This window comes from Biomphalaria glabrata, chromosome 6, assembly GCF_947242115.1.
Source record: "Biomphalaria glabrata chromosome 6, xgBioGlab47.1, whole genome shotgun sequence".
Taxonomy (NCBI): Eukaryota; Metazoa; Mollusca; class Gastropoda; family Planorbidae; genus Biomphalaria; species Biomphalaria glabrata.
In genome coordinates, this window is record NC_074716.1 from 52,570,848 (window position 1) to 52,596,179 (window position 25,332).

The 25,332-nt window shown below is 35.9% G+C and overlaps 1 protein-coding gene across 1 annotated transcript; it reads right to left on the reverse strand.

Moving 5' to 3' along the window:
• Positions 1-8,045: 8,045 nt before the first annotated feature.
• Positions 8,046-22,841, reverse strand: LOC129926987 (ectonucleotide pyrophosphatase/phosphodiesterase family member 5-like). Its single transcript, XM_056033984.1, has 4 exons — positions 21,718-22,841; positions 17,829-18,020; positions 15,030-15,263; positions 8,046-12,414 (listed from the first exon to the last, which is right to left on the reverse strand). Exons 1-4 carry the CDS (start codon positions 22,598-22,600, stop codon positions 12,278-12,280), a joined length of 1,446 nt encoding a protein of 481 aa, XP_055889959.1. The 5' UTR covers positions 22,601-22,841; the 3' UTR covers positions 8,046-12,277.
• Between the last annotated feature and the right edge of the window lie 2,491 nt (positions 22,842-25,332).

Consider the following 25,332-nt stretch of genomic DNA (forward strand, 5'->3'; position numbering starts at 1 on the left):
AGTTAATGATTCTACTTATAATGTTACTCTTACTTATTGTAGACATTCGTTTGCTATAAATCTCCCTGCTCTATATTAGTTTCTTCATGTTAAAGTTAGCGGGTCTCCTATTATTGGTGTTGATTAGAGCCCATTATTATTACAGTTGGTTCTCTCTCTCAAGATATCCTGGATCCATTGGTGGAATGTATGCCGAAAAAATGATTTTTTTTTAGCAAGCCAGGGTGGTGAACATACTTGTGGTGAACATACTTGTGGTGAACATACTTGTGGTGTAAATACATGTGGTGAACATGCATGTGGTGAAAATACTTGTGGGGAACATACTTGTGGTGAACATACTCGTGGTGAACATACTTGTGGTTAATATACTTGTGGTGAACATACTTGTGGTGAACATACTAATGGTGTGCATACTTATGTTAACATACTTGTGGTGAAGATACTTGTGGTGAACATACTTGTGGTGTACATACTTATGTTAACTTACTTGTGGTGAAGATAGTTGTGGTGAACATACTTGTGGTGTACATACATGCGGTGTACATACTTATGTTAACTTACTTGTGGTGTACATACTTATGTTAACTTACTTGTGGTGTACATACTTATGTTAACTTACTTGTGGTGTACATACTTATGTTAACTTACTTGTGGTGTACATACTTATGTTAACTTACTTGTGGTGAACATACTTATGTTAACTTACTTGTGGTGTACATACTTATGTTAACTTACTTGTGGTGTACATACTTATGTTAACTTACTTGTGGTGTACATACTTATGTTAACTTACTTGTGGTGTACATACTTATGTTAACTTACTTGTGGTGTACATACTTATGTTAACTTACTTGTGGTGAACATACTTGTGGTGAACATACATGCGGTGTACATACTTATGTTAACATATTTGTGGTGAACATACTTGTGGTGAATATACATACGCTGACATACTTATGTTAACATACTTGTGGTGAACATACATTCGGTGTACATACTTGTGGTGAACATACTTGTGGTGAACATACTTGTGGTGAACATACTAATGGTGTGCATACTTATGGTGAACATACTTATGGTGTACATACTTGTGCTGTATATATATTTATGGTGAATTTGCTTGTGGTGTACATACTTAGGGTGAACTTATGGTGGATAACAAGGATGTTAAGTGGCCAGCACAACGACCAACAGCTTTTACTTTTTCTCGACTAAAGCCAGGTACCTATTTGAGTTGGGTGAACTTAGGGACGTCCTAAAAATACCAATTTTTATAATCCCAGTCTTTCACCGAGATTCAAACCCGGGACCCTCGGTTTGGAAGCCGAGCGCTTTATCACATCTGACTCGACAATTTCATTATATATATATTTCTTTTTTTGCTTTGATGTGGCCAGTAACCACGTGACGGAAATTAATGTACCAGTGTGATACGATATTATTCAAAGTGCATTTATAAGTTCCCACTTTGGTGTCAGGAGTTGGCCTGGCTGTGAATGCTACTTGACTGTCTAATCCAGGGGTTCTCAACCTGTGGGTCGCGACCCCCTTGTGGGTCGATTGACGATTTGCCAGGGGTCGCCTAAGACCATCGAAAATATGGATTGTTTTTTTGTCTATTCTTCTTTTGCTATGTATGTGGGGAGGGGTGGGGGGGTCGCCGCCGAGTGGGGGATTCTAAAATGGGGTCGCCGAGCTTAAAAGGTTGAGAACCGCTGGTCTAATCCAACATCGTCATTCTAAAGCCTATTGTCTATTGTCTATGTGTACACGCTTATTCTAATTTATTCTGCAAGCTGTGAATGTTGTCTCGAAATATTGTACAATTGTCTCACCGACGTGAATGCGGGCGTCAAATAACTAGATCTAGGTCATGTAGCCCCGTAGGTCTATTGTTACAGTGTTAAAAACACGATCGATAAAAAATTAGTGTATTGTTTTACTTCTTTTTGAATAAAAAACAAAAACAAAAGAGTGGCCAAGATAAAAAAAAGACTTGGTATGATTACAGAATGACAATACAGAATTTACCTTTTACCTTTACTTATCCTGTTGGACCGTTGGGGCACCATGCAAGATTCGTCGACCGTCTTTCTCCATTCCTGTCTTTTGCCTCTTTCAATGGCAGGCTCGTCCATTCTTCAATGTTGTCCTCCTATCGCTTTTTCTGCCTGCCTCTTCTTCTTTTTCCTGGTACTGTTCCCTGAAGGAAGGTCTTTGCGAGCCCCGAAGATCTTGTAATATGGCCATAGACTTTTAGCTTGCGTTTTTTTTACGATAGTTAGCAGGTCATCGTGGGTTCCAATTGCTGCGGTAACCCTGTCTTTAATCTCTTGGTTTGTGATGCGGCCTTTGAAAGAGATAGGCCTACCTAGGATCCTTCTGTAGCATCAATACAGATTAATATATTTAAATTTTATTTTCCTGTAGATTGTACAACTTTTATTTTTAAATAGGCCTAATATAAGAATATTGCTAATAACAACCATAGACATAAATAAATATAGACTGGCCGATTAAAGAGTTTTATGAAACGAAAATTTGTGACTTGCAATTTTGTGTACTTTATTATACAGCATTTATGAGTAGTATAAAAGTTAAGCATTCATATCTATTTCAGACATAACCTGTATAAGTATTACATTATTTTCACTAGTGTTTTTTTTTTAATCTCTAAGAATGAAGATCATGCAATTTTTCATAATTCGGAAATCCGAATACAATAGATGTACATGTTTTTAAGTTACATGAAGTTACTTCCTTCGGCCAGTCTATATTTATTTATGTCTATGATAACAACATATCAAGCATTTCTTCGTTCACATGAGGTGTTGAAAGTGCGCACCATAAACCTCGAGTTACATATTTGCGCGTCTGAAGTTATGTTCTTAATGTGTTTTTGGAAAACTCTTGTCCGTTGGTGTGATTTATGCAATTGTAGTGCGCATGTTCCTTTTTGACATTCCAATTGTTGGCAGTGGCGTAGCTAGGAATTTGCCATCATTTGGGGGCCCCTGCATTTTGAATATTTAATGTAAAAAAACACTGATTTAGGGGCCCAACTTGGGCGGCCTAGGGGGATTTTCAAATTCTCCCCCTCTCTCCACCCACTCTAGCTACGCCTCTGGTGGTCTGCGAGTTGTTACTGAACACTTTACCCGAGTTTACCCTTTAAGTCACGCCTCAAATAAGCTTGACTTCGGTCCTCTTTTTGTGTTGGCTATCGTTGTATTAAAGCCATCTCTCATATGTGCAGTAAGAGAGAAAAAGAAGAGAGATCGACATGGAGAAATGTGGAGGCGCATTTGAAAACAACAAGTACATTACTGATATTGATTGATTCATGTTTTATTAGATACAAGAAATAATTGTGTAAAGTTTCAACTTGATCCGAGAATGGGTGTGGGAGAAATGACATGTTCAAAAATGGTACCAGATAGGCAGAGTGAGTTGATATAAGCTTTGTAAAGGATTGGCTTAGTTTTTGCTAAGGGAGTTAATAGCATAGAAATTCAATATGCTTTCAATCTTATCAATATTTTTGTATCTGTGAAGACCTACTCTATTTATGAAAATCCCCGATACTGATATGTATGTCTTATAAAAGTTCTTATCTTATAAAATACAGACGTTACTTCAAAAAATAAGATGATTACGTCCGACGCGTCATGCCATGCATTTAACCAATGACTTAAATTCTGCCAAGTCATTGGTTTTCCTGGCTGGCTCAGGCAACCCCTAATAGCACTAGGGAAGAAGGAACATTTGTACAAATTTGTCACATGGAACGAGGAATTTGCTTTTATCTGTGTATGTTTGATTAAAACAGGTGAAAATTTTAAAAGTGCAGCTTTTAGATGAAACAAATCATTCATTGATTGTTAGGACTTAAACCCCACGCCAATTCGATTTCAATTTAAAAGACAAACTATCGTAACATTAATTCACTCTTCTTAATCAGCACAGACCTCGAGTCCCTTCAGCATGATCTCACTCGCTCAGTTTCTTACAATATCTAGAATTTCAGGTTTGTTTTCTTGTTTTGTTTTTTTTTAAACCTCGTATCAACTTAACATCTTTGACTTCATCAAAAGCCAGCGGAGATTTGAAGACAAATTAATTTACGAAGCATCGCCAATCCGTCCGAGATGAGGCAAAGGACGGGGTGGGGGGGGGGGGGGAGGGAAGTGTATGTTCTCAAGGAATCGCGGGGGTTTTTAAAAAGGCTGCCAATGTTGTTACCGTCTGAATACTGATGTCATTCGCACCAATTTGCCGCTTCGTTTAGGCTAATTAGAACCGCTAAGGGACACACGCGTTGGGCCAGCAAGACTGGGCCCTGATTGGCTGTTTAGCGGCGGATTTAACCCAATTTCCGGCTATCGATGCGCTGGAGTGTTCAAAATGAAGACAGTGTTCTCAATCAGGGCTGTCTTGATCGGAAACAATTCAAGTTCCCACTGCTAGTTCTTAAAACCGCTAAAAAAATTTGAATGAGAAATGAGGAGCGAACAAAAAAAAAAACAAGGAGTGAAGAATTGAGCTCTCGCTAAAAGATCAAATCTGTCACTCCTCAACGCCTGTATCACGCGGAGGTTCTTAAACAATGTAGCTTTTATTCTGAGATTACTCACATATTGTTTTTGAAAAGTGTTGTTTTTTTTTTGGGGGGGGGGGGGGGAAGGGGGGATTTCATGAGATGATCTACAAGCATTTCCATTGGGATATCTTTAACTTTCTTTTGAGAATAGATCCCCAAAGCAGTGTCGGACATTGGGATATCTTTAACTTTCTTTTGAGAATAGATCCCCAAAGCAGGGTCGGACATAGGGATATCTTTAATTTTTCTTTTGAGAATAGGAGAGAGAATAGATCCCCAAAGCAGGGTCTGACATAGGGATATCATTAATTTTTCTTTTGAGAATAGGAGAGAGAATAGATCCCCAAAGCAGGGTCGGACATTGGGATATCATTTTTTGTTTTGAGAATAGGAGAGAGAATAGATCCCCAAAGCAGGGTCGGACATAGGGATATCATTAATTTTTCTTTTGAGAATAGGAGAGAGAATAGATCCCCCAAAGCAGGGTCGGACATTGGGATATCATTAATTTTTTTCTTTTGAGAATATGAGAGAGAATAGATCCCCAAAGCAGGGTCGGACATTGGGATATCTTTAACTTTCTTTTGAGAACAGGAGATAGAATAGATCCCCAAAGCAGGGCAGGACATTGGGACCCCATAACATATTGGCAAATTTAAATAATTTGGAGCGCCCGTTAGGGTCCTTTCATTGCAACATAGTGGGGCACGGGGGAGAGTTCCGGCCGATTTCCGGCAGACTGATCTACAGAAAAGGTTTCTCAATGAGCCCAAGTTGACGTAACAACGTTACAATATTGCTATTGACTGGTTTCACTCAAATAGGAACACGTTTTGTAGCCTACCTAGAATTGCACAAATAAAAACTAAGAGGGGTGGATGTTTACTATTGGTCTCACTAAGAGGGGCGGATGTTTACTATTGGTCTCACTAAGAGGGGCGGATGTTTACTATTGGTCTCACTAAGAGGGGTGAATGTTTACTATTGGTCTCACTAAGAGGGATGTTTACTATTGGTCTCACTAAGAGGGGTGGATGTTTACTACTGGTCTCACTAAGAGGGGCGGATGTTTACTATTGGTCTCACTAAGAGGTGCGGATGTTTACTATTGGTCTCACTAAGAGGGCTGGATGTTTACTATTGATCTCACTAAGAGGGCTGGATGTTTACTATTGGTCTCACTAAGAGGGGCGAATGTTTACTATTGGTCTCACTAAGAAGGGTGGATGTTTACTATTGGTCTCACTAAGAGGGGCGGATGTTTACTATTGGTCTCACTTCAATCTTGAGTGGTGTAAGCCGAGTAGGCTATTTCTGTGGTGAGGTCAACACTCTAAAGCATTTAGTTAAATTTTTTCACAGGTAACACCATCCCCGGAAAAAGACCTATAGAGCTGTGACAATAACACAATAACTACAAAGCATGTAACATTATAGATACAATGACAAGACAATCTTATAACAAACAATCTTGTTTATTCAGATGTAGGTTAAAGCAAAAAGTACCCGATCTAATATGTTTCTGAAATACAGCCTGGAATGTCTACATAGTAATACCTAGGGAAACAATTCACATGTCTATGGCAAGGATCCATTATGTTACACAGAATATAAATAATTGAAACTGTACTTTGACATAAATACTTGGTTTACTCAAAGATAGAATCAAAGGTTAATACAATTCATAGTCTACGAAACAAAATACTGATAATTTAGAATTCAATGCACAGCTGAGTAAATAAAGACTTAGATATCAAGATGTAAATACAATGAATGGTTCTTTCCCCTTATTTTTCAGAATTAAAAAAAAAAAGAGAGAAAGAGAGGGGAGGGAACGGATAGCAAAACTAACCTATATAAATCTGTGTGTTGCATCACTGACATATGTTCACATGAGCTACCCAAACTTTGTAGGAAATTTGTATTCTAAATACACTCATAGAAATAGAATGATATCACAAGGTAGACCTGACAGTAACACGATGTCTCACAATAACACTGTAATAATAGGGCTTGTCTTAATTAAATTAGATTAAAATGTTTTGTAAAATGTTTTACATGTTTCGGATGTTCCTTCAGAGTTGAAGATAGTTTACTTCCTAGTCCAAACCTCCCCCAGGACGACGGGGGATGGGAGCGGGCAGGGTTTGAACCCTCGACCGTCGATAAATCCGAACGACAGTCCAGCGCGCAAACCGCACAACCAGGCAGCCATCCTGATTAAAGAGGAATACAGTATTTCCTGTGGCTGCGGAGCCCCAGCTGTGACCTGCATTTTTTGCCACATCCAGGGCAACACCGTAATACTGGTGTGACTATAGCCAAAATTTAATTCTGACTGTAATTGTACATTATATATCAGTGTAACATTCGACTCTAGGCCAGTCTCTAATCAAACATTATAAGTTTGTGTAAGATTCTACTGCAGGCCTCATATCAGTGTGTCACAGCTTGCACATGTCAGGGAAGAGATTGATCAATAAGAGAATTCCTGTTATCAAAATTAAACTAATCGAATATCCAAAATGAAATCTGTTTAAATTGAGCCGCCAACATCAATATTTTTCAGCATAATTGACCCAAACCCACAACAAAATAATAATTACTTTCACTGAAACAAACACACAGAGAAACAAACAGTCAAAAAAATAAATAAAAAAAGACAGAAAAAAAAAAGACAGAATATAAAATGCATTAATGAAATAAAAAAATAAAACTGAAATAATTGAAAATTATCATAAAGTTTGAAAAAAAAAAATTTAAAAAATTTAAAACAAAAAAAAAAAAAAAAAAAAAAAAGAAAGGAAAAAAAAGGCTTAAAAAACTTATTTTCTCATTGCAATGTCCATACATTATAAATCAAGATGCCTCGATTAGAAAATAAAATATTTCAAAACTTAAGAATTTGTGTAGAAAGTGAAAAGACGTAAAGGTACCCCTTTCAGACCTTGCGACTTATGTAATAATAATAATTATAATAATAATAATAATAAGGCTAGTCTTCGAGTCCAAAGTTTAATATGGAATGCAGTATTTCCGGTGGCTACGCAGCCCCAGCCATTTATACATGGAAGAAGAAAATGTAAAGCTCATCTGTTTCTATTCTATGGGCCAATGGTTAGCGAGGCAAGGGTGAACACAACATCTAACCGCCCATACTTTCCCGATGCTTGTCAAGTACCGACTAGAGTTGGGTCAACTCAGGGGTGTGTTGAAAAACCAGAATCAAATTCACAGTCTTCGCACGGATTTGAACTCAATACAGTTTAGTTGAAATTTAGTTTCATATCTTTCGGCAATAACAGGGATTGGGCTGCTAGAAACTCATATGACTGGGGGTGCCTTAATGTACACTTTCTATTGTCCCTGGGGTGCCTTATTGTACACTTTCTATTGAAATAGAATTAGAAAAAAAAATTATTTTTTATATTTCTGCAAAGAATACAATTTCAGCTTTTTAATATCATTGAACAAAATGTATTATGAAAACAAATGTCTAATTGACATGTTTCAGATGTACCAAATTTGGAATTATGTGCTAGCCCAAACATCCTGCAGGACATGAATAGATGGCGGCGTGAAGGGTTTGAGCCCACTACCATCGAGATGACAGTCCAGAGCAGATACTGCACAACCAGGCACTTAATCTTATCTTATCTTATATAATACAGACGTTACTTCAAAAAAGAAGATGATTACGTCCTATGCGTCATGCATTTAGTCTTGCATATTAACCAATGACTTAAATTCTGCCAAGTCACTGGTTTTCCTGGCTAGCTCAGGCTCTAATAGCACTAGGGAAGAAGGAGTATTTGTACAAATTTGTCCTAGCATATGGGACGAGGTATGTGCCTTTATCTTTGTGTCTTTCAGAGTATTAATGTTCTGTATGGATATTCATAAAAATTTTTTTTTTAACTAGAGGGGACCCAAGAACTTAACGTTTGTTATTTCTACAAAATTGATCTTTTCAAAAAAGAAAATCTCCATTACATAAAGTATCTTATTAATAAAGAATGACTCCAAAAAGGATTGAACTTCTGCTCTTCACCTTTGTCAAAGTCAGATCCTTAGACATTATCACTTCAATGCATTGCACACAAGTTCCATTTTTAGAAATCATTTCACATTCATTTAACTACAGCTTTAAAACAAAATACATAAACCAAAAAAAAAAAACCAAAAAAAAACCCCACTATAAGTCATAAAAAAACATGGCAATTATAACATTAATCCACATTAAATAAAAAAAAAAAAACTTTACAAAAAGATAAAAAAAAAAACACAATAAACATTCTCTGCCAGACACAAACACAAATGTTACAAAATGTTTCAGAAAGACTTTCATATGTTTATGTTAATATAAATCATCATTATTAGACCTGCCAAAACAAAACAAAAAAAAACAACAAGGTTACAAAAGACAGTTTGTGTGGAAACACAAACTCAAAATCGGCCCCCGAAAAGGTCCATCCAGGCAGGCTGCAATATTTTCAGAAAGAACATGCAAATGAAATTATATCAAAGACAAATGAGAGATAAGAATGGAGAAAGAAGGTTAACAGATCTTGTGTAGTGCCCCAACGGTCCCGCAGATCAAAGGATAGGTGAAAGTGAATGTAAAGTTAGATGTGAACCTGGCCTAACTAGTTCCCCTTTTAGACATTGTGGTCTATAGGACAGATGATGTAAAGTTCATCTGTTTTTGTGGCCTACGATTAGCGAGGGTGTCATGTAGCCAGCACAACGACCAACCGCCTATACTTTTCCCCAACTAATGTCAGGTACCCATTAGAGCTGAGTGGACTCAGAGGCGCCCAAAGATTCCAAAGTTAAAAATCCCAGTCTTCAATAGGATTTGAACCCGGACCCCCAGTTCGGATGCCAAGCGCTTTACCGCTCAGCCACCGCGCCTCCCTTGGCCTAACTGATGTCTTATAATTGATCCAATTGTTTTGAAAAGGCTCAATCTCTTATTCGAATCCTAAAAAAAAAAAAAAAAAAAAAATTCCGCAGTAAAAAAAATGTTCATAAAAATGAAGTTTATAAGATTACTATTCATTTTAAATTAGGTCTAACTTATAATGCATACTAATTAGCTTTTTCTCTTTAAAAAACTGCTTGCATAACTGATTTTAAAAATTAGATTTTTCACTTTCAGAAAAAAAAAAGTAGCAGTTGCATCAGAACTTTGAATGGTCTAAAATATTGTGATGTCGGATTTTCAATATCTTTTCTAGTTTACGAGATCTAAACGGGACGGACGGACAGACGGACAGACATTTCGCACAAAACTAATAGCGTCTTTTCCCCTTTCGGGGGCCGCTAAAAAAAGCCTTAATCTCAAGTACTGACAACAGCAGAGAACATCTGAACAAGAATTACATCCCTTGTCATTGAGGACACAAAGGAGTTTTAGCTCCAGGACTTTTGTGAATACACAGCCACATCTAACACACAAAAAAATAGAGACTACTAATTCTGCTCCTTCCACTGTGGCAAGAACATAGGCAAGAAGAAAATTGTATTTACAAGACAATATTATATATTAATGGCCATTTTTGTTGTCTCTGCTTTTATAGCGGTTTTCTCTAGTCCAGTCTCTTTTAGGGACATATTGGGGTGATGGCGAGGGGGAGGAGGGGGGGGGGGGATCTGGTTTCTGTGCTGTGCCCTCAACAGACACAATTTAGTTCAAGGTCAGATGTCCAACTAAAATTCCTGGTTAATAAGGAGAACCAAATTTCAGTCCCACCCCCCCCTCTCAAGTTAGGAAAGCAGCTTATGCAGCTCAGCCCCCTCCCCCTCTCATCATCACACTGCATTATTGTTGTTACATCTTATCTTATCTTCTTATCTTATATAATACAGACATTACTTCAAAAAAGAAGATGATTACGTTCTACGCGTCATGCATTCAGTCATGCATATTAACCAATGACTTAAATTCTGACAAGTCACTGGTTTCCTGGCTAGCTCAGGCAACCCATTCCATGCTCTAATAGCACTAGGGAAGAAGGAGTATCATATTATTGTTGAGGATACACATTAGAAAGTGGTTTACAGGTCAAGCCATTCTTCCTACATCCTGAAATCACTTTCTGTTTAAAAAATAAAATCACTTATTGTTCGATCAATACATAGTATAAAAACCTTCAACTGTAATTAAACTTCAACTTTTAGTTATTTTTTTGGTGACTTGCTTCATCTTTAAAATTGAAATTTGTGAACCTATTTTTTTTTAAAACAGGTGCAAACATTACTATAACATACAAACATTTTCATACTTAATTGGAGGTAATCACCCTTGGTGTTAATCACAGCTATCGGTTCATTGGTTTACACTTTGATTTGGTTGTTTTTTTTAGCAATAAAAAAAAAAAAAAAAAAAGAAAACTGATATATAGAAATGTGGTGGTGATATAATGGATGCAAAAGAAATAAAAACGTAGGAAAATGAAAAGTGGAAGATAGCGAGAGATCTCAAAATAAAGACAATGTCAAGGACACACTTAAAGAACAATGTTACAATTGCATGTAGCACTTACTAATTGAAGTAGAAATAGCATGGTAATTACAATTCAATTGTTTTGTAGATTTGTGCACATACAAGAGTTACAAACACAAACATTAGAATACTTATATAAAGACTGGCTAGACTTCTGATATCAAAACCTACACCAGTCTATTAGTATCCAACGCATATCATTTATTATATCACCATTTATTCACAAACAGAACATTAGAAAAAAATTATATTGCAATAAGGCACTGCCAGTCAATGAACCGAACAATTAGCCCTCACACACTAACAGCAATGATTTCATTGAAGATTGATAAGGCCAGTAGGAGATTGTAACTATAAAAATATACATTGTACAAGACACATTGAGACTTTTGAACCCATAATTATTATATAGCCAGGAAATAATTTTTTTTTTTCTGGTGGTGTTCTTTCGTTTTACAAGTTTCTGACGTACTTTTAGAAATGACGATGATTACTTACTAGGCTAAGCCTCCAGCAGAACAGAAAGAGGATCGCAGAGAGCAGGGTTTGATCTTAGGACCATCTTGTCGACAATTATACCACACATCCAGGCAGGCATCCATTTTAACTGACCCTGACTCATGTCAGACAATGGCAAGGTATGGGGCCAGGTTTTAAATATTGAACTTTCATGAAAGTACATCAGCTCTAGCCTGCGTGTTATTTATGACGTCATAGTGTCCAAATGTTTAAACGGGAGCAGGATTCAAATATGGATAGAAGCCACATGGATAGAAACACAGATAGAAACCACATGGACAGTCCCCACGGAACAATTATTATTTTCCAGGTTAAAATTAAAACTAATTCTGAATATTCAATGCTTTGCAACATATAAGAAGAAAAAAAAAAAAAAAATTTGAACACTACCTGGCCATTAAAAAAACCCAGAATATATTGTTGGGTGTAACAGTAAATACAGAATCATAATTCTTCCTAGATATAAGAGATGGTTAAAATCGGGATTACAAAAAAAAATACATATTTAAAAAAAAACACGAAATTACTTTAAAAAAAACTTTCATAATATAAGAAATCTTTGCATTTGTTTGTTTTTTAAACAGATTTTTCTTCTAATCATCTGCTGACACTCTATGTTAACTGCTGACACTCTTGGTTAACTGCCGTCATGATTCAAGATGTAATGGACTCTCACTGGATGTCAGCGAGGTGTAAAGTGAGTACTTTGACCTGTTCCAATAATAAATTGTTGCCGCAGAGAAAACGCCTGCCACTATTAAAATCAGAGAAATGCAGAGAATATCTGAAACAAGGGGAATAAAAATTATTGAGAAGTTATCTGGTTCAAATTAAGGTTTCAGTGGAAACGCCCTATTTTTTTATACTGTATGTCTGTACATTTTTTAACATTAAAATTCAATTAAGGAGAATATTAGAAGCTCTATTTTCATCAAAGATTAAGGTGGTTGGTCATTGTGCTGGCTGACACTATCATTAATATAGAAACACGAGTTTACATCATTCGGCCTATAGATTGCAAGTCATTCCCATTAAAAAATTATTTGAAAGGGTTAAGACCTCTTCTATATGTTTCTGTCACAGTCTTAGTTGACATTGCACGATCTAAAGTTCACGTCATGTTAAGAGTTTAAAAGACATGTGAAATTCCTGATGTAGAAAACAGGAAGTAGAGTGAACAAAGTTGACTTGAGTTCAGTCAAGTAAAATCAAGTTAGTAAGGTCTTGCTCCCGGTACAGGAAGGTTGGACGTTTCTTCCTGGACTGGTGTATAGATATATGTATATAGCATGAAAGTCGATGGACTAATGATTGTTGATTAATTATATTTGAGAGTTGATTTCATTATGTGCTTATTGAATATTAAAGTATTATTCGTATTTCAATGGATATCTATAGTTGAAGCTCCAGTGTCACTAGTAGTAATTGTTCTTATTGTTACCTGCTGAGATGCGGACGTGATTTGTTGTTAACGTATTGGATACTTTTGATACCGCTGTTATGCGGATAGGATTATTATTTCTTGACTTGTAGCACTAACAAGGAGTGCAGTATATTATTATTATTATAGTAAAATAAACTTAATGTTGTCTGCTGAACGGACTTGAGTCAGTCGTATAGTGTTTGTCCTGTCACGTGTCTAGAGTACTTCGGGAAGCAAGAACCCAGTATTACACCATTCAATCAGTCTCTAATATTCAACGTTCATTGACAGTTTCAAATATACCAATAACAAGATCCACTAATGCTTCTTATTTTAAATGAAACCTATTGACTAATCTCTTTTAGTTCGAGGCAAATAGTGATGGAAGGCCTGAACACTGACCTGCATCGTCACAACCTGTGGGCATTTTAGACCAATAGCTCGTGGCAATGAACTATTGATTTAAACAGCTCACAGATTGCGACGTTGCAGGTCATTGTTGAGGACATAAAAAAAAAATTATGGCTTTTATATAGCGCTTTCATAGCATGCTTAGAGCGCTTTTGGTCCAATCTCATTTGTGGACCAGTGGGTGGAGGGGGTATCTGGGAGAAGGCTTTTCCGTGCTGCCTTTAGGCTCTCAGTAAACACAACTCTTGCTCGAGTCAGGTGTTGAACCTCGAGCCCCCATCATAGGTGGCCAAGCCAAGCCACGTTCAAGCGCACTTAGCCTCTCGACCACGATTCCCACTACTTTAACAAATGTTCTTGGTTAGTCCGCCTTGGCTTGAACACAAATAATAATCTCATGAGACTCCAATCATCCCTAAACACTTCTCTTATTTGTGTGTTTAAATGTGTTATAAAATCTTGAATAAAAAAAAACACAAAAAAAAAAAAACTGAATTTCGAAACCAACATTTTAACTATCAAGTGGTCATAAACTTGTTCAATGTGTTCTTGACTAATCTTATTACAAATTTCATGATAAATAAGTTACCTTCCCCTGTATTGACAATAGGAGTGTATATATATGGAGTGTCCGGGTAAGTGTTTGAATATGGTATTGATGGATTCAATTTTACATCCTGTTACAGCTAAGATTTGTAATTCAAGATCTCAGGGAAATACAGAGTCTAAAATTTTTTATTGGTACTTGATACTAAAAGTACTCCTTTCAGTCTTTGTAATCTATAGACCTGATGATGTAAAACTCTTGTTTCTATATTTGTGAGGGTGTCATGTGGCCAGCACAATGACCCACCACCTTAACTATCCCCATCTAATGTCAGGTATCCAATACAGTTGGGAGGAGTCAGAGTCAACCTAAAAATCCTGAAATTCAAAAAATTCCAGTCTTTACAAAGTTTCAAACCTTAGACCCCTAGGTTCAGAAGCCAAGTGCTTTACCACAGCCACCATGCCCTCTAAAGGTTCTTGATACCAGTTAGGAAAAGAAAGGGCCACAGGTTTTGGCATTCTTAGTTAGCCTTGGGTAATCAGCTGATAGGCAAACAGTATTCAGGTCAGTTATGTCGAATATGACGTGATTATCTAAAAGAGACAAGTCAGTTTTGATAAGGACTTCGTGAAAAAGAGTGATGGAAACAAGACATTTCAGGAGCGCGAGACAAAGTCACAATTCAAGATCATATCCGGAACAGCGAGTCCAGAGAAAAGTGGGTCCGGAACAGTTGAACCCAGTGCAAGTCCAGAAAGAGATGCCAGTGAAGTTTCCTACAGAAGTAAGTTTACCTATGGTGAAGTGTTTCTACTGTCAGTGTTATGTGTTGCCCATTGTACAGTATTGGCTGTGATTTATTACACATTAAAGCATTACATTACTTTGGGGCCCTGAGTTGTCAATGAGTTGTTTGTGTTGTAGGGTGCAGTGTTTATAGAGAGACTGGATAGTCGTTTTACAATACTAAATCTAAGTTTCCCATTTTTCTAATTAATTCTCTTGATTTACTTACATGTAACCAGAGTTATCACTGCTATTTTTGTAGGTTCTTCTATCAGAAGTTGAGACACTATGTCTAAGCTTCCATTATTTGGTGCTGGGGTCAGATGAAGCAAATGGCACAAAAGTGGGTAGATATCCACACTGTTGAATGTCTCCACTGAGAAGTTTTTCTTGAAGGAAGGACCCATGGCGATAAAAAATGGATGCATATCTTGTAGACTGTTATTATAGCCATGATTACCAACTAAATAGATAAAAAATAAGAAATTATATATATATATTTTCTTTTAAGCATAGAAATGGAAGATTAACTCTGTATAAGTACAAACAACTTGGCATTATGGATGGGTCTACTAAGGCAGAGGTTCTCAGAATTTTTTGACCCAGGGACCCCTTTACAAAGTCAAAACTCTCCCACTGAATTGAGAATAAATTGAAATAGCTACATAAATGCATAGTATACAAGTATAGGTCATCAAAGAAAAGTACGTTATAGACACATAAAACAAGAGTGATGGGCAAGTTATTATTAAACTTAGCCGATTGGATAAAGTGGCTTTTAGCGAAGAAGTTAATTTCATTGTATACAATTTTCATATTTCTGCTGACCCGTTACGGTAATCTCACGGATCACTTGGGGTCCACGGACAACAGTTTGAGAACCACTGTACTAAGGTAACACATGTCATCACATAAAATGAGTGATCTCTGTATAGAAACATGTTCTACATATCCAATTATCTTTGGAAAAGAGGAAGGAGTTGAAAGCAGCTAGGATTTAGTCTCAGGATAAGCATATTAATAATAAACACTAAGCATGCAGTAAACTAACTTTTAAAAAGTTAAACTAAAACTAGTTTTCAACTAAAATAAATTAGTTAAGCTATTAGTTTATCATGAATTCCAAAAGATAGTTGGGGGGAGAGGCGGGGTTGAACTAGACCTATATAGATATAATCATCCGACTGTATGCCTACGGCTCGATCTTATTCTTTTAACATTGTAGTAATATTTATCTATGATAAAATCAGTATTAAGGAATATGTTTCTTACATAAACGTTAATGCACAATAAAATAAAATGTCTAAATAAATATGTGTGCTTGTATTTTTGCCTTGAATTAAAACCTTTACTCTTTTTAAAAAAACATATTAACTTATTATATAACGGAAAATCTTACTTATACTGGTAAAGTTTAAAATCTCATTAAATAACATATTTTAGAATTTCAAATTTAGATCTGGTATCCAAAGAAATAGAAACAAAATCGTTGGAGTTTTTAAAACATTTGACATGTATAACTATTTTATAGTGTAAAATACATGATACATGCTTGACTAACCATGCCCATGTGCTATTTTCTTGTCTGACCACTAAAAATACAACTAACACAATTGCATAACCGTTAAACGAAAAAAAAACTGGGTGATCTTGTCGTTATGGACTGCACACTCAGTACACTATATAGACCTACACGTGTACGTCTATCTGGCCAGGTTGTTAAAATCAGTCGGACACACTGTCTATTTACTTTCTGGGCAGGGAGGGTGTATAACTATTTTAGTGTAAAGATATATCTACAAACATGCTTGACTAGCCACGCCAGTGTGTTATTTTCTTGTCTGACCTCTCCACATTAAGCAAACACTATTCCATAACGCTTTTAAGCATTAAAATGCAGGGTAGTCTTACAGTATTATCGACTACACAAGTACAGTATACTAAGCCTACATGTGGTCATGTGTATGTCTAGCTGACCAGGTTGTTAAAATCAGTTGGACACAGTCTATTTACTTTATGGACAGAGAGGGTGTGGTTTAAGATTTTTTGTCTAGAGTTGGTTACCCTAATGCTTTAGATCTATATAGGCCTAGCTGTTGATTTAGGCTTAATAGATCTCAATAATAAGTCTTAAGACTATAAAAGGGTGTACTTGATGTTCCTGCAATTAAAAATGAATGAATTGATTAAAACCACTAAATATTGACCTAACTCACTAATCAGATTCCCACTAGAAACAGAAATTAAACACCTCCACGTGGCTCACAAAAAAATTTGGAACAACCTCATTCATAATACTGCATAGAAGCTTTTGGCAAAAACATTTTATAATACTGCTACTTTCAAGTGCAAATATTTATTCCCATAACTTCTACCAGGATCTTAATTTACCCTCTTAAAATGCAGACTGTCTAAATAGTTGTTAAGGCATCATCATTTTTTTTTGATAATCAAAGTTATTGATATCACATGACCAGAAAACAGGGAGTGCGTTTCAACCCTGACCACATGTTGAAAAGTTTTACAAATTTTAATTAAACTTTTTAGTTAGTAACTAAAAAAAAATTAATTAAACTACGATTTGAACTAAACTTTTTTTTCTACTTAAACGATGGCCTTAACTAATTTTTTTTTAGTTAAACTAAAAGTTTCTAACTTTTTAGTTAACTTTTGCCCATCACTAATCACTATTGAGTTTGATATCAAGAAGTCAAGCGCTTCAAGAACACAATACCATTGAAGTCATTAAACCTTCATTTTTCTAATGTTTCCACTGTATATCTTATTATACTGTAGTTTTGTACTTGAAACTTAATAAAAAAAATAGATAAATTTAGACTATGGTTTAATTATTATTATTTCAAACAAATGGGAAATAATTCAGCCTATAAAACAAGAGAAGGGTTTTGCTAAATTATCAGAAAATGGAAAGTGTTCCATTAAAGAAAAGAGTTTGAGAAACACTGCATTAGATAATAAGCAGGCCTCTAATAAAAAAAAATAGTAACAAAAATGTGTAAAATCTTACGTTCGTGTTCTGGATAAGGATACTCTTTGGTTCCAAAAGAATATGTGTCATCAGCAACAGCAATAATTGGACTAATCCTGACATTGTTCTTGTAATGGAAGTATTCTGGGATATCTTCTTTCTTATAGACTGAGAAGTTACCATCGATAGCTTCACCTTCCTTCAAGCCATTATATACTGTATCAAAATGACCTGCATGTACAGAAACTATTAGTAACACGTGCAATTGTTATGAAAATTATTGACAGTATCTGTAGGCCTTCTTATGTTTACATGCGCTTCTAATTTGTCACTGAAAATTGGTTCACGAAATGTTAGAGATGTGTGTTGTGTAGTCATTCAATGTGTAAAGCCATACTAAGCGGACATGATTTTCAACTTTATTGTGTTATGTTTATAACAGCAATTAATAGCAATGATTATACCCAGACTTTTTAGTCCAAAAATAAAGAAAGAATGAAGCTTTTTACCACAGATATGTAGAACTTTCATAAAAAAAAAAAAGTTTCCCCTTTCAGACCATGTGGTCTATAGGGCAGATGATGTAAAGGTCATCTGTTTCTGTGGCCTACGGTTAACGAGGGTGTTATGTGGCCAGCACAACGACCAACCGCCTTTACTTTTCCCCAACTAATGTCAGGTACCCATTAGAGCTGGGTGGACTCAGAGGCGCCCGAAGATCCCGAAATAAAAAATCCCAGTCTTCACCAGGATTCGAACCCCGGACCCCAGTTCGGAAGCCAAGCGCTTTACCGCTCAGCCACCGTGCCTCGCGAACTTTCATATGTTGCCATAATTAAAAGATAAAACTCATATTGGAGTAAAAAAAGATTTTAAATTATTTGTTAGTCCTTTTCATTTCAGTCTTAAAATACAATCTGTTTAAGAGACTTTAAGCTGTCATTTTCAAAAGCTAGTTTCTGTCAGAGTACAAAGATAATATGGGGGCTGGTGGCTGAGTGGTTAAGCGCTCGGCTTCCAGACCTGAGGTCCTGGGTTGGAATCTCGGTGAAGACTGGGATTTTGCATTTTGGGAATTTTAGGGCGCCTTGAGTCCACCCAACTATAATGGGTACCTGACATTAATTGGGGAAAGTAAAGGCGGTTGGTCGTTGTGCTGGCCACATAACACCCTGCTCGTTAACCGTTGGCCAAAGAAACAGCTGACCTTAAATTCATCGGCACCATGGATCGCAAGGTCTGAAATGGGAAACTTTACTTTTTTTACTTTACAAAGATAATGGAAGAGATAGGAAAAATTCATACAAGTGCTCCTTCTTCCCTAGTGCCATTTGAGAATAGAATGGATTGCTGGAATCATCCAGGAAAACTACTGACTTAGCAGAGTTTAAGTCACTGATTAACATGCACTATTAAATTGACCTAGGAACACGCTTAGGGCGTAATCATCTTCTTTTTTGGAGCAACGTCTGTAATCCATATGAAGAAGAAGAAAGGAGTGCAGAATGCAAGTTATGGCCACTGATTAATAGATTTATCACACTGAGTACAGATAAAGCTGTTAAAGGCAGAATTGATGAAATTATTAAAAAAAAACAACAAAGCAATAGGTTTTATTAAAAGAAATTTTTACAACTCAAAAAGGAAATTAACACTATTTAAACCTAGTTAGGCCAATATTAGAATCAGCATCCTCTGTTTGGGATCCCTCAACTCAAGAAAACATAAAGAAAGTAGAACAAATGCAAAAAAGAAAAAGTAAGATTTATAACAAAGGAATATTAATATATAATATATATTCACATTTGATTAGAGTAACACCTTAAGTAAAATCATTTAATTTAGAGACAGTTTAGGACAGAATAATAAAAAGTAAAGTAGCAATAATACACTGAAAGTAGTATAGTAGTACAAGAAAGTGGAATTCAAAAACTATTAGCCAACACCAAACCAAATAAAGCGTCTGGACCTGATGGTATTCCAGCTAGATTACTCAAAGAACTAAGCAATGAGCTAGCCCCAGTGTTCAAAATACTCTTTCAGGCTTCACTTAACCAGGGCAGAGTACCAAAGGACTGGAAAGAAGCTAATGTCACCCCCTTATTTAAAAAAGGAGAAAAATCTGACCCAGGAAACTACAGACCAGTATCACTTACCAGCATCACATGTAAAATCCTAGAACACATAATATGTAGCAACATCATAAACCACTTAGACAAACATAATGTCCTCACACCATACCAACATGGCTTTAGGAAATATAGATCATGTGAAACACAACTAATAGGACTAATTGATGATTTTTTCAAAAGGTTTAGATAATAGTGAACAAATAGATGCTATCTTACTAGATTTTTCTAAGGCTTTTGACAAAGTTCACCACCATAGTTTGCTTAAAAAAATTAAAATATTTCGGCATTAATGGTCCACTGCATCAGTGGATTAAAGATTTTCTGATAGGGAGAGAACAAACTGTAATAATAAATGGCTCTAATTCAACACCGATAACAGTAAACTCAGGTGTACCTCAAGGAACAGTCTTGGGTCCACTACTATTTTTAATTTACATAAATGATTTACCAAATTGCATTACTTCAGGAACAAAAGTCAGATTATTTGCAGACGATTGCATAATATATAGAACAATAAAAACAACACAAGACACAGATATTTTACAAAGAGAATTACATGAATTACAGAAATGGGAATCAAACTGGAGCATGTCTTTCCACCCAGAAAAATGTCAGTTGTCAAGAGTAACAAAAAAACTAAAACAAATTAATTCCACTTATCTTATTCATGGCAAACCAGTAACACAGACTAAAACGCAAAATACCTAGGTGTTATAATAAATGAAAAACTGTCATGGAATCCACATAGTGATGAAACTACAAAAAAATCAAACAAAGCATTAGGATTTATTAAAAGAAATTTCTATAAATCAAATAAGAACATAAAACTAAAATGTTATTTAACCTTGGTTAGGCCAATAATAGAATATGCATCCTCCGTTTGGGACCCCTCAACTCAAGAAAACATTAAGAAACTGGAACAGACACAAAATAGAGCAGTGAGATTCATAACAAACGAATATTCACATTTGACTAGAGTAACACCTTTAGTAAAATCACTAAATTTAGAAAGCCTTCAGGACAGAAGGCTCAAAAGTAAAGTAGCAATCATACATAAAACACTGAACCATAATCTTCAAATACAAAAACAAAATTTAATAAAATACTCTGAAAGACACAAAGATAAAGGCACATTCCTCATCCCATGTGCTAGGACAAATTTGTACAAATACTCCTTCTTCCCTAGTGCTATTAGAGCATGGAATGGGTTGCCTGAGCTAGCCAGGAAAACCAGTGACTTGGCAGAATTTAAGTCATTGGTTAATATGCATGACTAAAAGCCATGAAACCCAATCAAAAGAGTTGATTCCACTGATTAACATATATGTATGAAAAACACCAAACTGTGGGAAATAAGTGGACAGAAAAATATAGTAGTGCAGATCTTAGAGAGGAAGTGGAGATGGATTGGTCACACCCTTAGAAAAGATACCACAACAGAGCTAGGCAGGCCTTAGAGAGTGGAACCCCAGGGAACAAGACGCAGAGGAAGACCAAAAAGAACATGGCAACGCATTGTACTTGAAAAAGCAGAGAAGACCGGGAAGAGCTGGGAAACCATAAAAAAAACTAGCAGGAGACCATGGAGAGTGGCGTGTTTTTGTCGAGGCCCTATGCTCCATGAGGAACTCAAAGGAGTGATGATGATGATGATGAAAAACATGAAATGATAGGAATTAATTTGTCTCCTCTTTTGAAGAAACATTTGAAAGACAAAGAAGGTCTACTATTTAAATTCTCTAAGGATAACATTTTAAGATTAATTCAAAATGATATTCCGAGTACAAATATTTTACCTTTAAGTGGCCAAATAAGAGCAACTGGAGAAAATGCAGACACATTATACAATGAGGAGTTCACATATTTGTCAAGATGTATTACTTTGTTTGCTGGTGTGTTTGTGAACCCATGATCACTCGTCAGAATAATGTTCATCTTTTGGAGTAGGCTGGTTTTGTTTAGCTGCTCTAACAAGTAACCAACAACAGCATCAAGATGTTCTATCATCTCTGTAACATTTGATGAATCTGGGCCGAACTTATGACCATATGCATCAGGTTGGTCAAAATATATAAGTCCAAGGTTAATAGGATTGTCATCAGAAAACCATTTAACCACTGTATCAATCTTATTATAATCGTCGAAACTTTCATTATAAGGAATAAAAATATCTGGGTGGACTTTCTTGACAGGTGCGCCACCTCCGACCCACATGCAAACACCACTCTTTCCTTTCTTCTGCAAGTGATTGGTGACCCATATGGGCTCTGCGCCGACATCGAACCAAGCTGGATCGCTATTAGCTGAAATATTTTCAGGAGTGAAAACCTGATTTAAATGAGGGTCATACATCTGATTGCCCACTATTCCATGGCTTTCTTCCCACATTCCAGTGACAAGTGTGTAATGATTTGGGAAAGTTTTCGTAACAAAAGCATTCTTTAGTCCCCGTTGAACAGTAACACCTTCACTTATAATGCGATCAAAGTTTGGTGTCTTTGCTCTTCTGCTTTGAATATAATCCCACCTGAAGCCATCAAAAGAAATAAGTAACAGTGAATTAGCATCACTAGTATTTGTAAAAAGTTGCTCACTAAAAAATGAATTGCTCCAGCAGTTGACAAAAAATTGATCATTGAATAATAATAACAACAACACTGTCATGATGAATGAAAACATTTTTGAACTTATAGCCTCTCCAGCTGTCTCCAGTAATATGATATCTAATCTAGTTGACTTAGATTTTCTAGTCTAGTTACTCAGTCAGAGTAAGTCAGATTATCAGTCAATCTGAATCTCCACTAGTCTACATTCACTCATATTGGCTAGCTAGTATCTAGATCTATCATCTATGTAAGTTCATTGTAACTCGTTAGATTTACTTGACTCTTAGTCTAAGTACTCTCACTACTCCGAGATCATAAAAACTTAAAAAAGTCATAAATATAAATCATCATTAATTAATCATTTAATGATCATTGACATCATCGTCATGAGATTTAGTCTCGACTCTAGAACTAAGATTTTCGTATTAAATCTAGAGTCGGTTCTTTATCTACTCTAGATCTAATGGTCTAGATCTAGATTGTCTTCTTTTATAAGATTCTAGATCTAGATACTTAAATAGTCTAAGATTTAGCTAGGCAACAGACCCTATAGATCTAGAATCTAGATGTAGACTAGATATGAAATTGTTTTAGAGTAGTTTCCCTTGAATTAAAAGTTAGTGTAGAAGGGAGGATAGCTAAATTTTATTTGAGAGAAAAGACACGAAATTAGCATTAGATCTAGATCACTATAAGCCGGATGATTGCGAAGCCCCTATTCTATTTTTTTTTCTTTACAATAACAACTATATAGTCTATTAATATTATTATATCCGCATTTATTATACAACATGCATAGGAAGCAATTTAAGCAACTTATACAAAACATAATGATAACTTCAAAAGCGAATTGTAGGCTATATCTAAGCTATAAAAACAAAGTATTAAAACGAATTTAAAAAATACAAAATTAGTTACCATTGCATTAATAATATAATGAAACAGTATAATTTAAAATGGGTCTTTCTTGCTTTCTTTTTAACAAAGCTAGAAATTGTTCATAGTTAATGTCAATTCTTAAAGGAGATTCAATAGATATAAGGGCCATACAATGTTCATTCATTCGTGACCTAATGTAGGCTTTGATCAAATTGAGCTTCTTTCACCAGTAGCGACAGTCACTGGAATTGTCATTATTAATCTCAGGGCAATGAACACATCAGGGAATATAATGCAGTATCATTAGGTACAAGAATGATATTGAAACAGTTCCTCGCATTTGCTTTTGCTGCTGAACAGGCAGCTTTGGCATTATTGTATCCATTTCTTCAGAAAGCATATATATATCCATAATCGATCTGTATCTTTTGAGATGTCTGTCAGGGCGAACTGATATTTAAATAAATGTAGCTCATTATAATAACACGTCTTTACAAACTGGCTTTCTGGAGTCGTCTGGCAGCTGACATCATTCTACAAAACTAAGATTAAATTAGTGCTCTATCTTTATAATTACCAATAAATACTCCCTTTCTGTAATCACATAGGAAACGGACACATAAACACACACACACACACTCACTACAGAACACTGAGCCAGCCAGGAATACCAAAACTTATCAGAGTTTGTGTCTCAATTAACATGCCCAACTATGAACTAGGATATGTAGGACGTGATTATCGTCTCTTTGCAATGAACGTCTGTGGTTTATAAGCTAAGCTAATACAGATTAACTTTTGTTGCATTGGGATAAGTTGGGGGCAGATTGAATAAAAGTCATCTATGTATGTAGCAAACAATTAGAAGGGTGCCATGTGGCCAACACAATTAATGTGAGGCACCGATTAGAGTTGGATGAATGTCAAAATCCCAGTCTATTACGGGATTCAACACGACTCCCTCGGTTCGTAGGCCAAGCGCTTTACCACTCAGCCACCACAACTTTTTTCAAGGTTGATAGGCCTAAGTATTCTTTAGTATCGATGACAGAATTGCATAAAGTCGGCAAGGTCAGGGTTTGCATCTGCAACATTTTAAATATGGTTGATGAAATTTACATATTTAAAAAATTTTAACAAAATTATTTTTCCCCCAAAATATAATGATAATCATTATCACTTATCTAGCTAGCCTAAATCGTGAAAAAAAAAAAAAAAGTCTGTTGTATATGAAAATTTCTTTCTGGCTTTCTGATATGCCTGGTTCTATACATGGACATATCAATGTGTTGACTGCTCCATCGGAGTTTTTTATTCGGTAATCAGCTCTTTGTTTAAAATTGAGATATTTCATTTGATTTTTCAGTGGAAGTGTACACAATTGATTCCATGGTTTAAAAATCTCTAGTTGATCACTGCTAATTTTTTTTCTTTAATACTATATACCGGATACACCATTATGTTTGCTATTTATGGATATGACTCCATTTTGTAAACATTGTAACTGAGCCTCTTTATGCAGACGATTGCGCATTTCTCGCGCCCACTGATCAAGAGTTTAAACTTGCAGTCAATAAATTAGCCGAGGCTGCTGCCTCGTTTGGGCTCTGTATTAACCTCAGGAAATCGGAGGTCACGCTCCAGAGGTAACCAAACGGAACAGCGCTCCACAAATCAGTGTGAATGGCCACATTAGAGACAGGATTAGTTTAGCGATCTGCGGTGATCTGCAAACTAAAACTATATGACCATGTCACAAGGTTGTCGGAGCTAGGAAAAAACCTTCCTTCAGGGAACAGTACCAGAAAAAAGAAGCATCAGACAGAAAAAGTGATGGGAAGACAATATAAAAGAATGGATGGGCCTGTCATTGAAGGAGATTGCTTCAAGGCAAAACACTGGAGAAAGACGGGCAACAGATCTTGA

Excerpts from the sequence above, each read along its gene's own strand:
- LOC129926987 (XM_056033984.1), bottom strand. The coding sequence starts at position 22,600 with ATGTTTTCATTCATCATGACAGTGTTGTTGTTATTATTATTCAATGAT. Across the intron at positions 18,021-21,717 it reads TCTTATTTGGCCACTTAAAG|GTCATTTTGATACAGTATAT; the intron begins GTAAAATATTTG and ends CTGTACATGCAG. Across the intron at positions 12,415-15,029 it reads AGTGATAACTCTGGTTACAT|ATATTCTCTGCATTTCTCTG; the intron begins GTAAGTAAATCA and ends CCCTTGTTTCAG.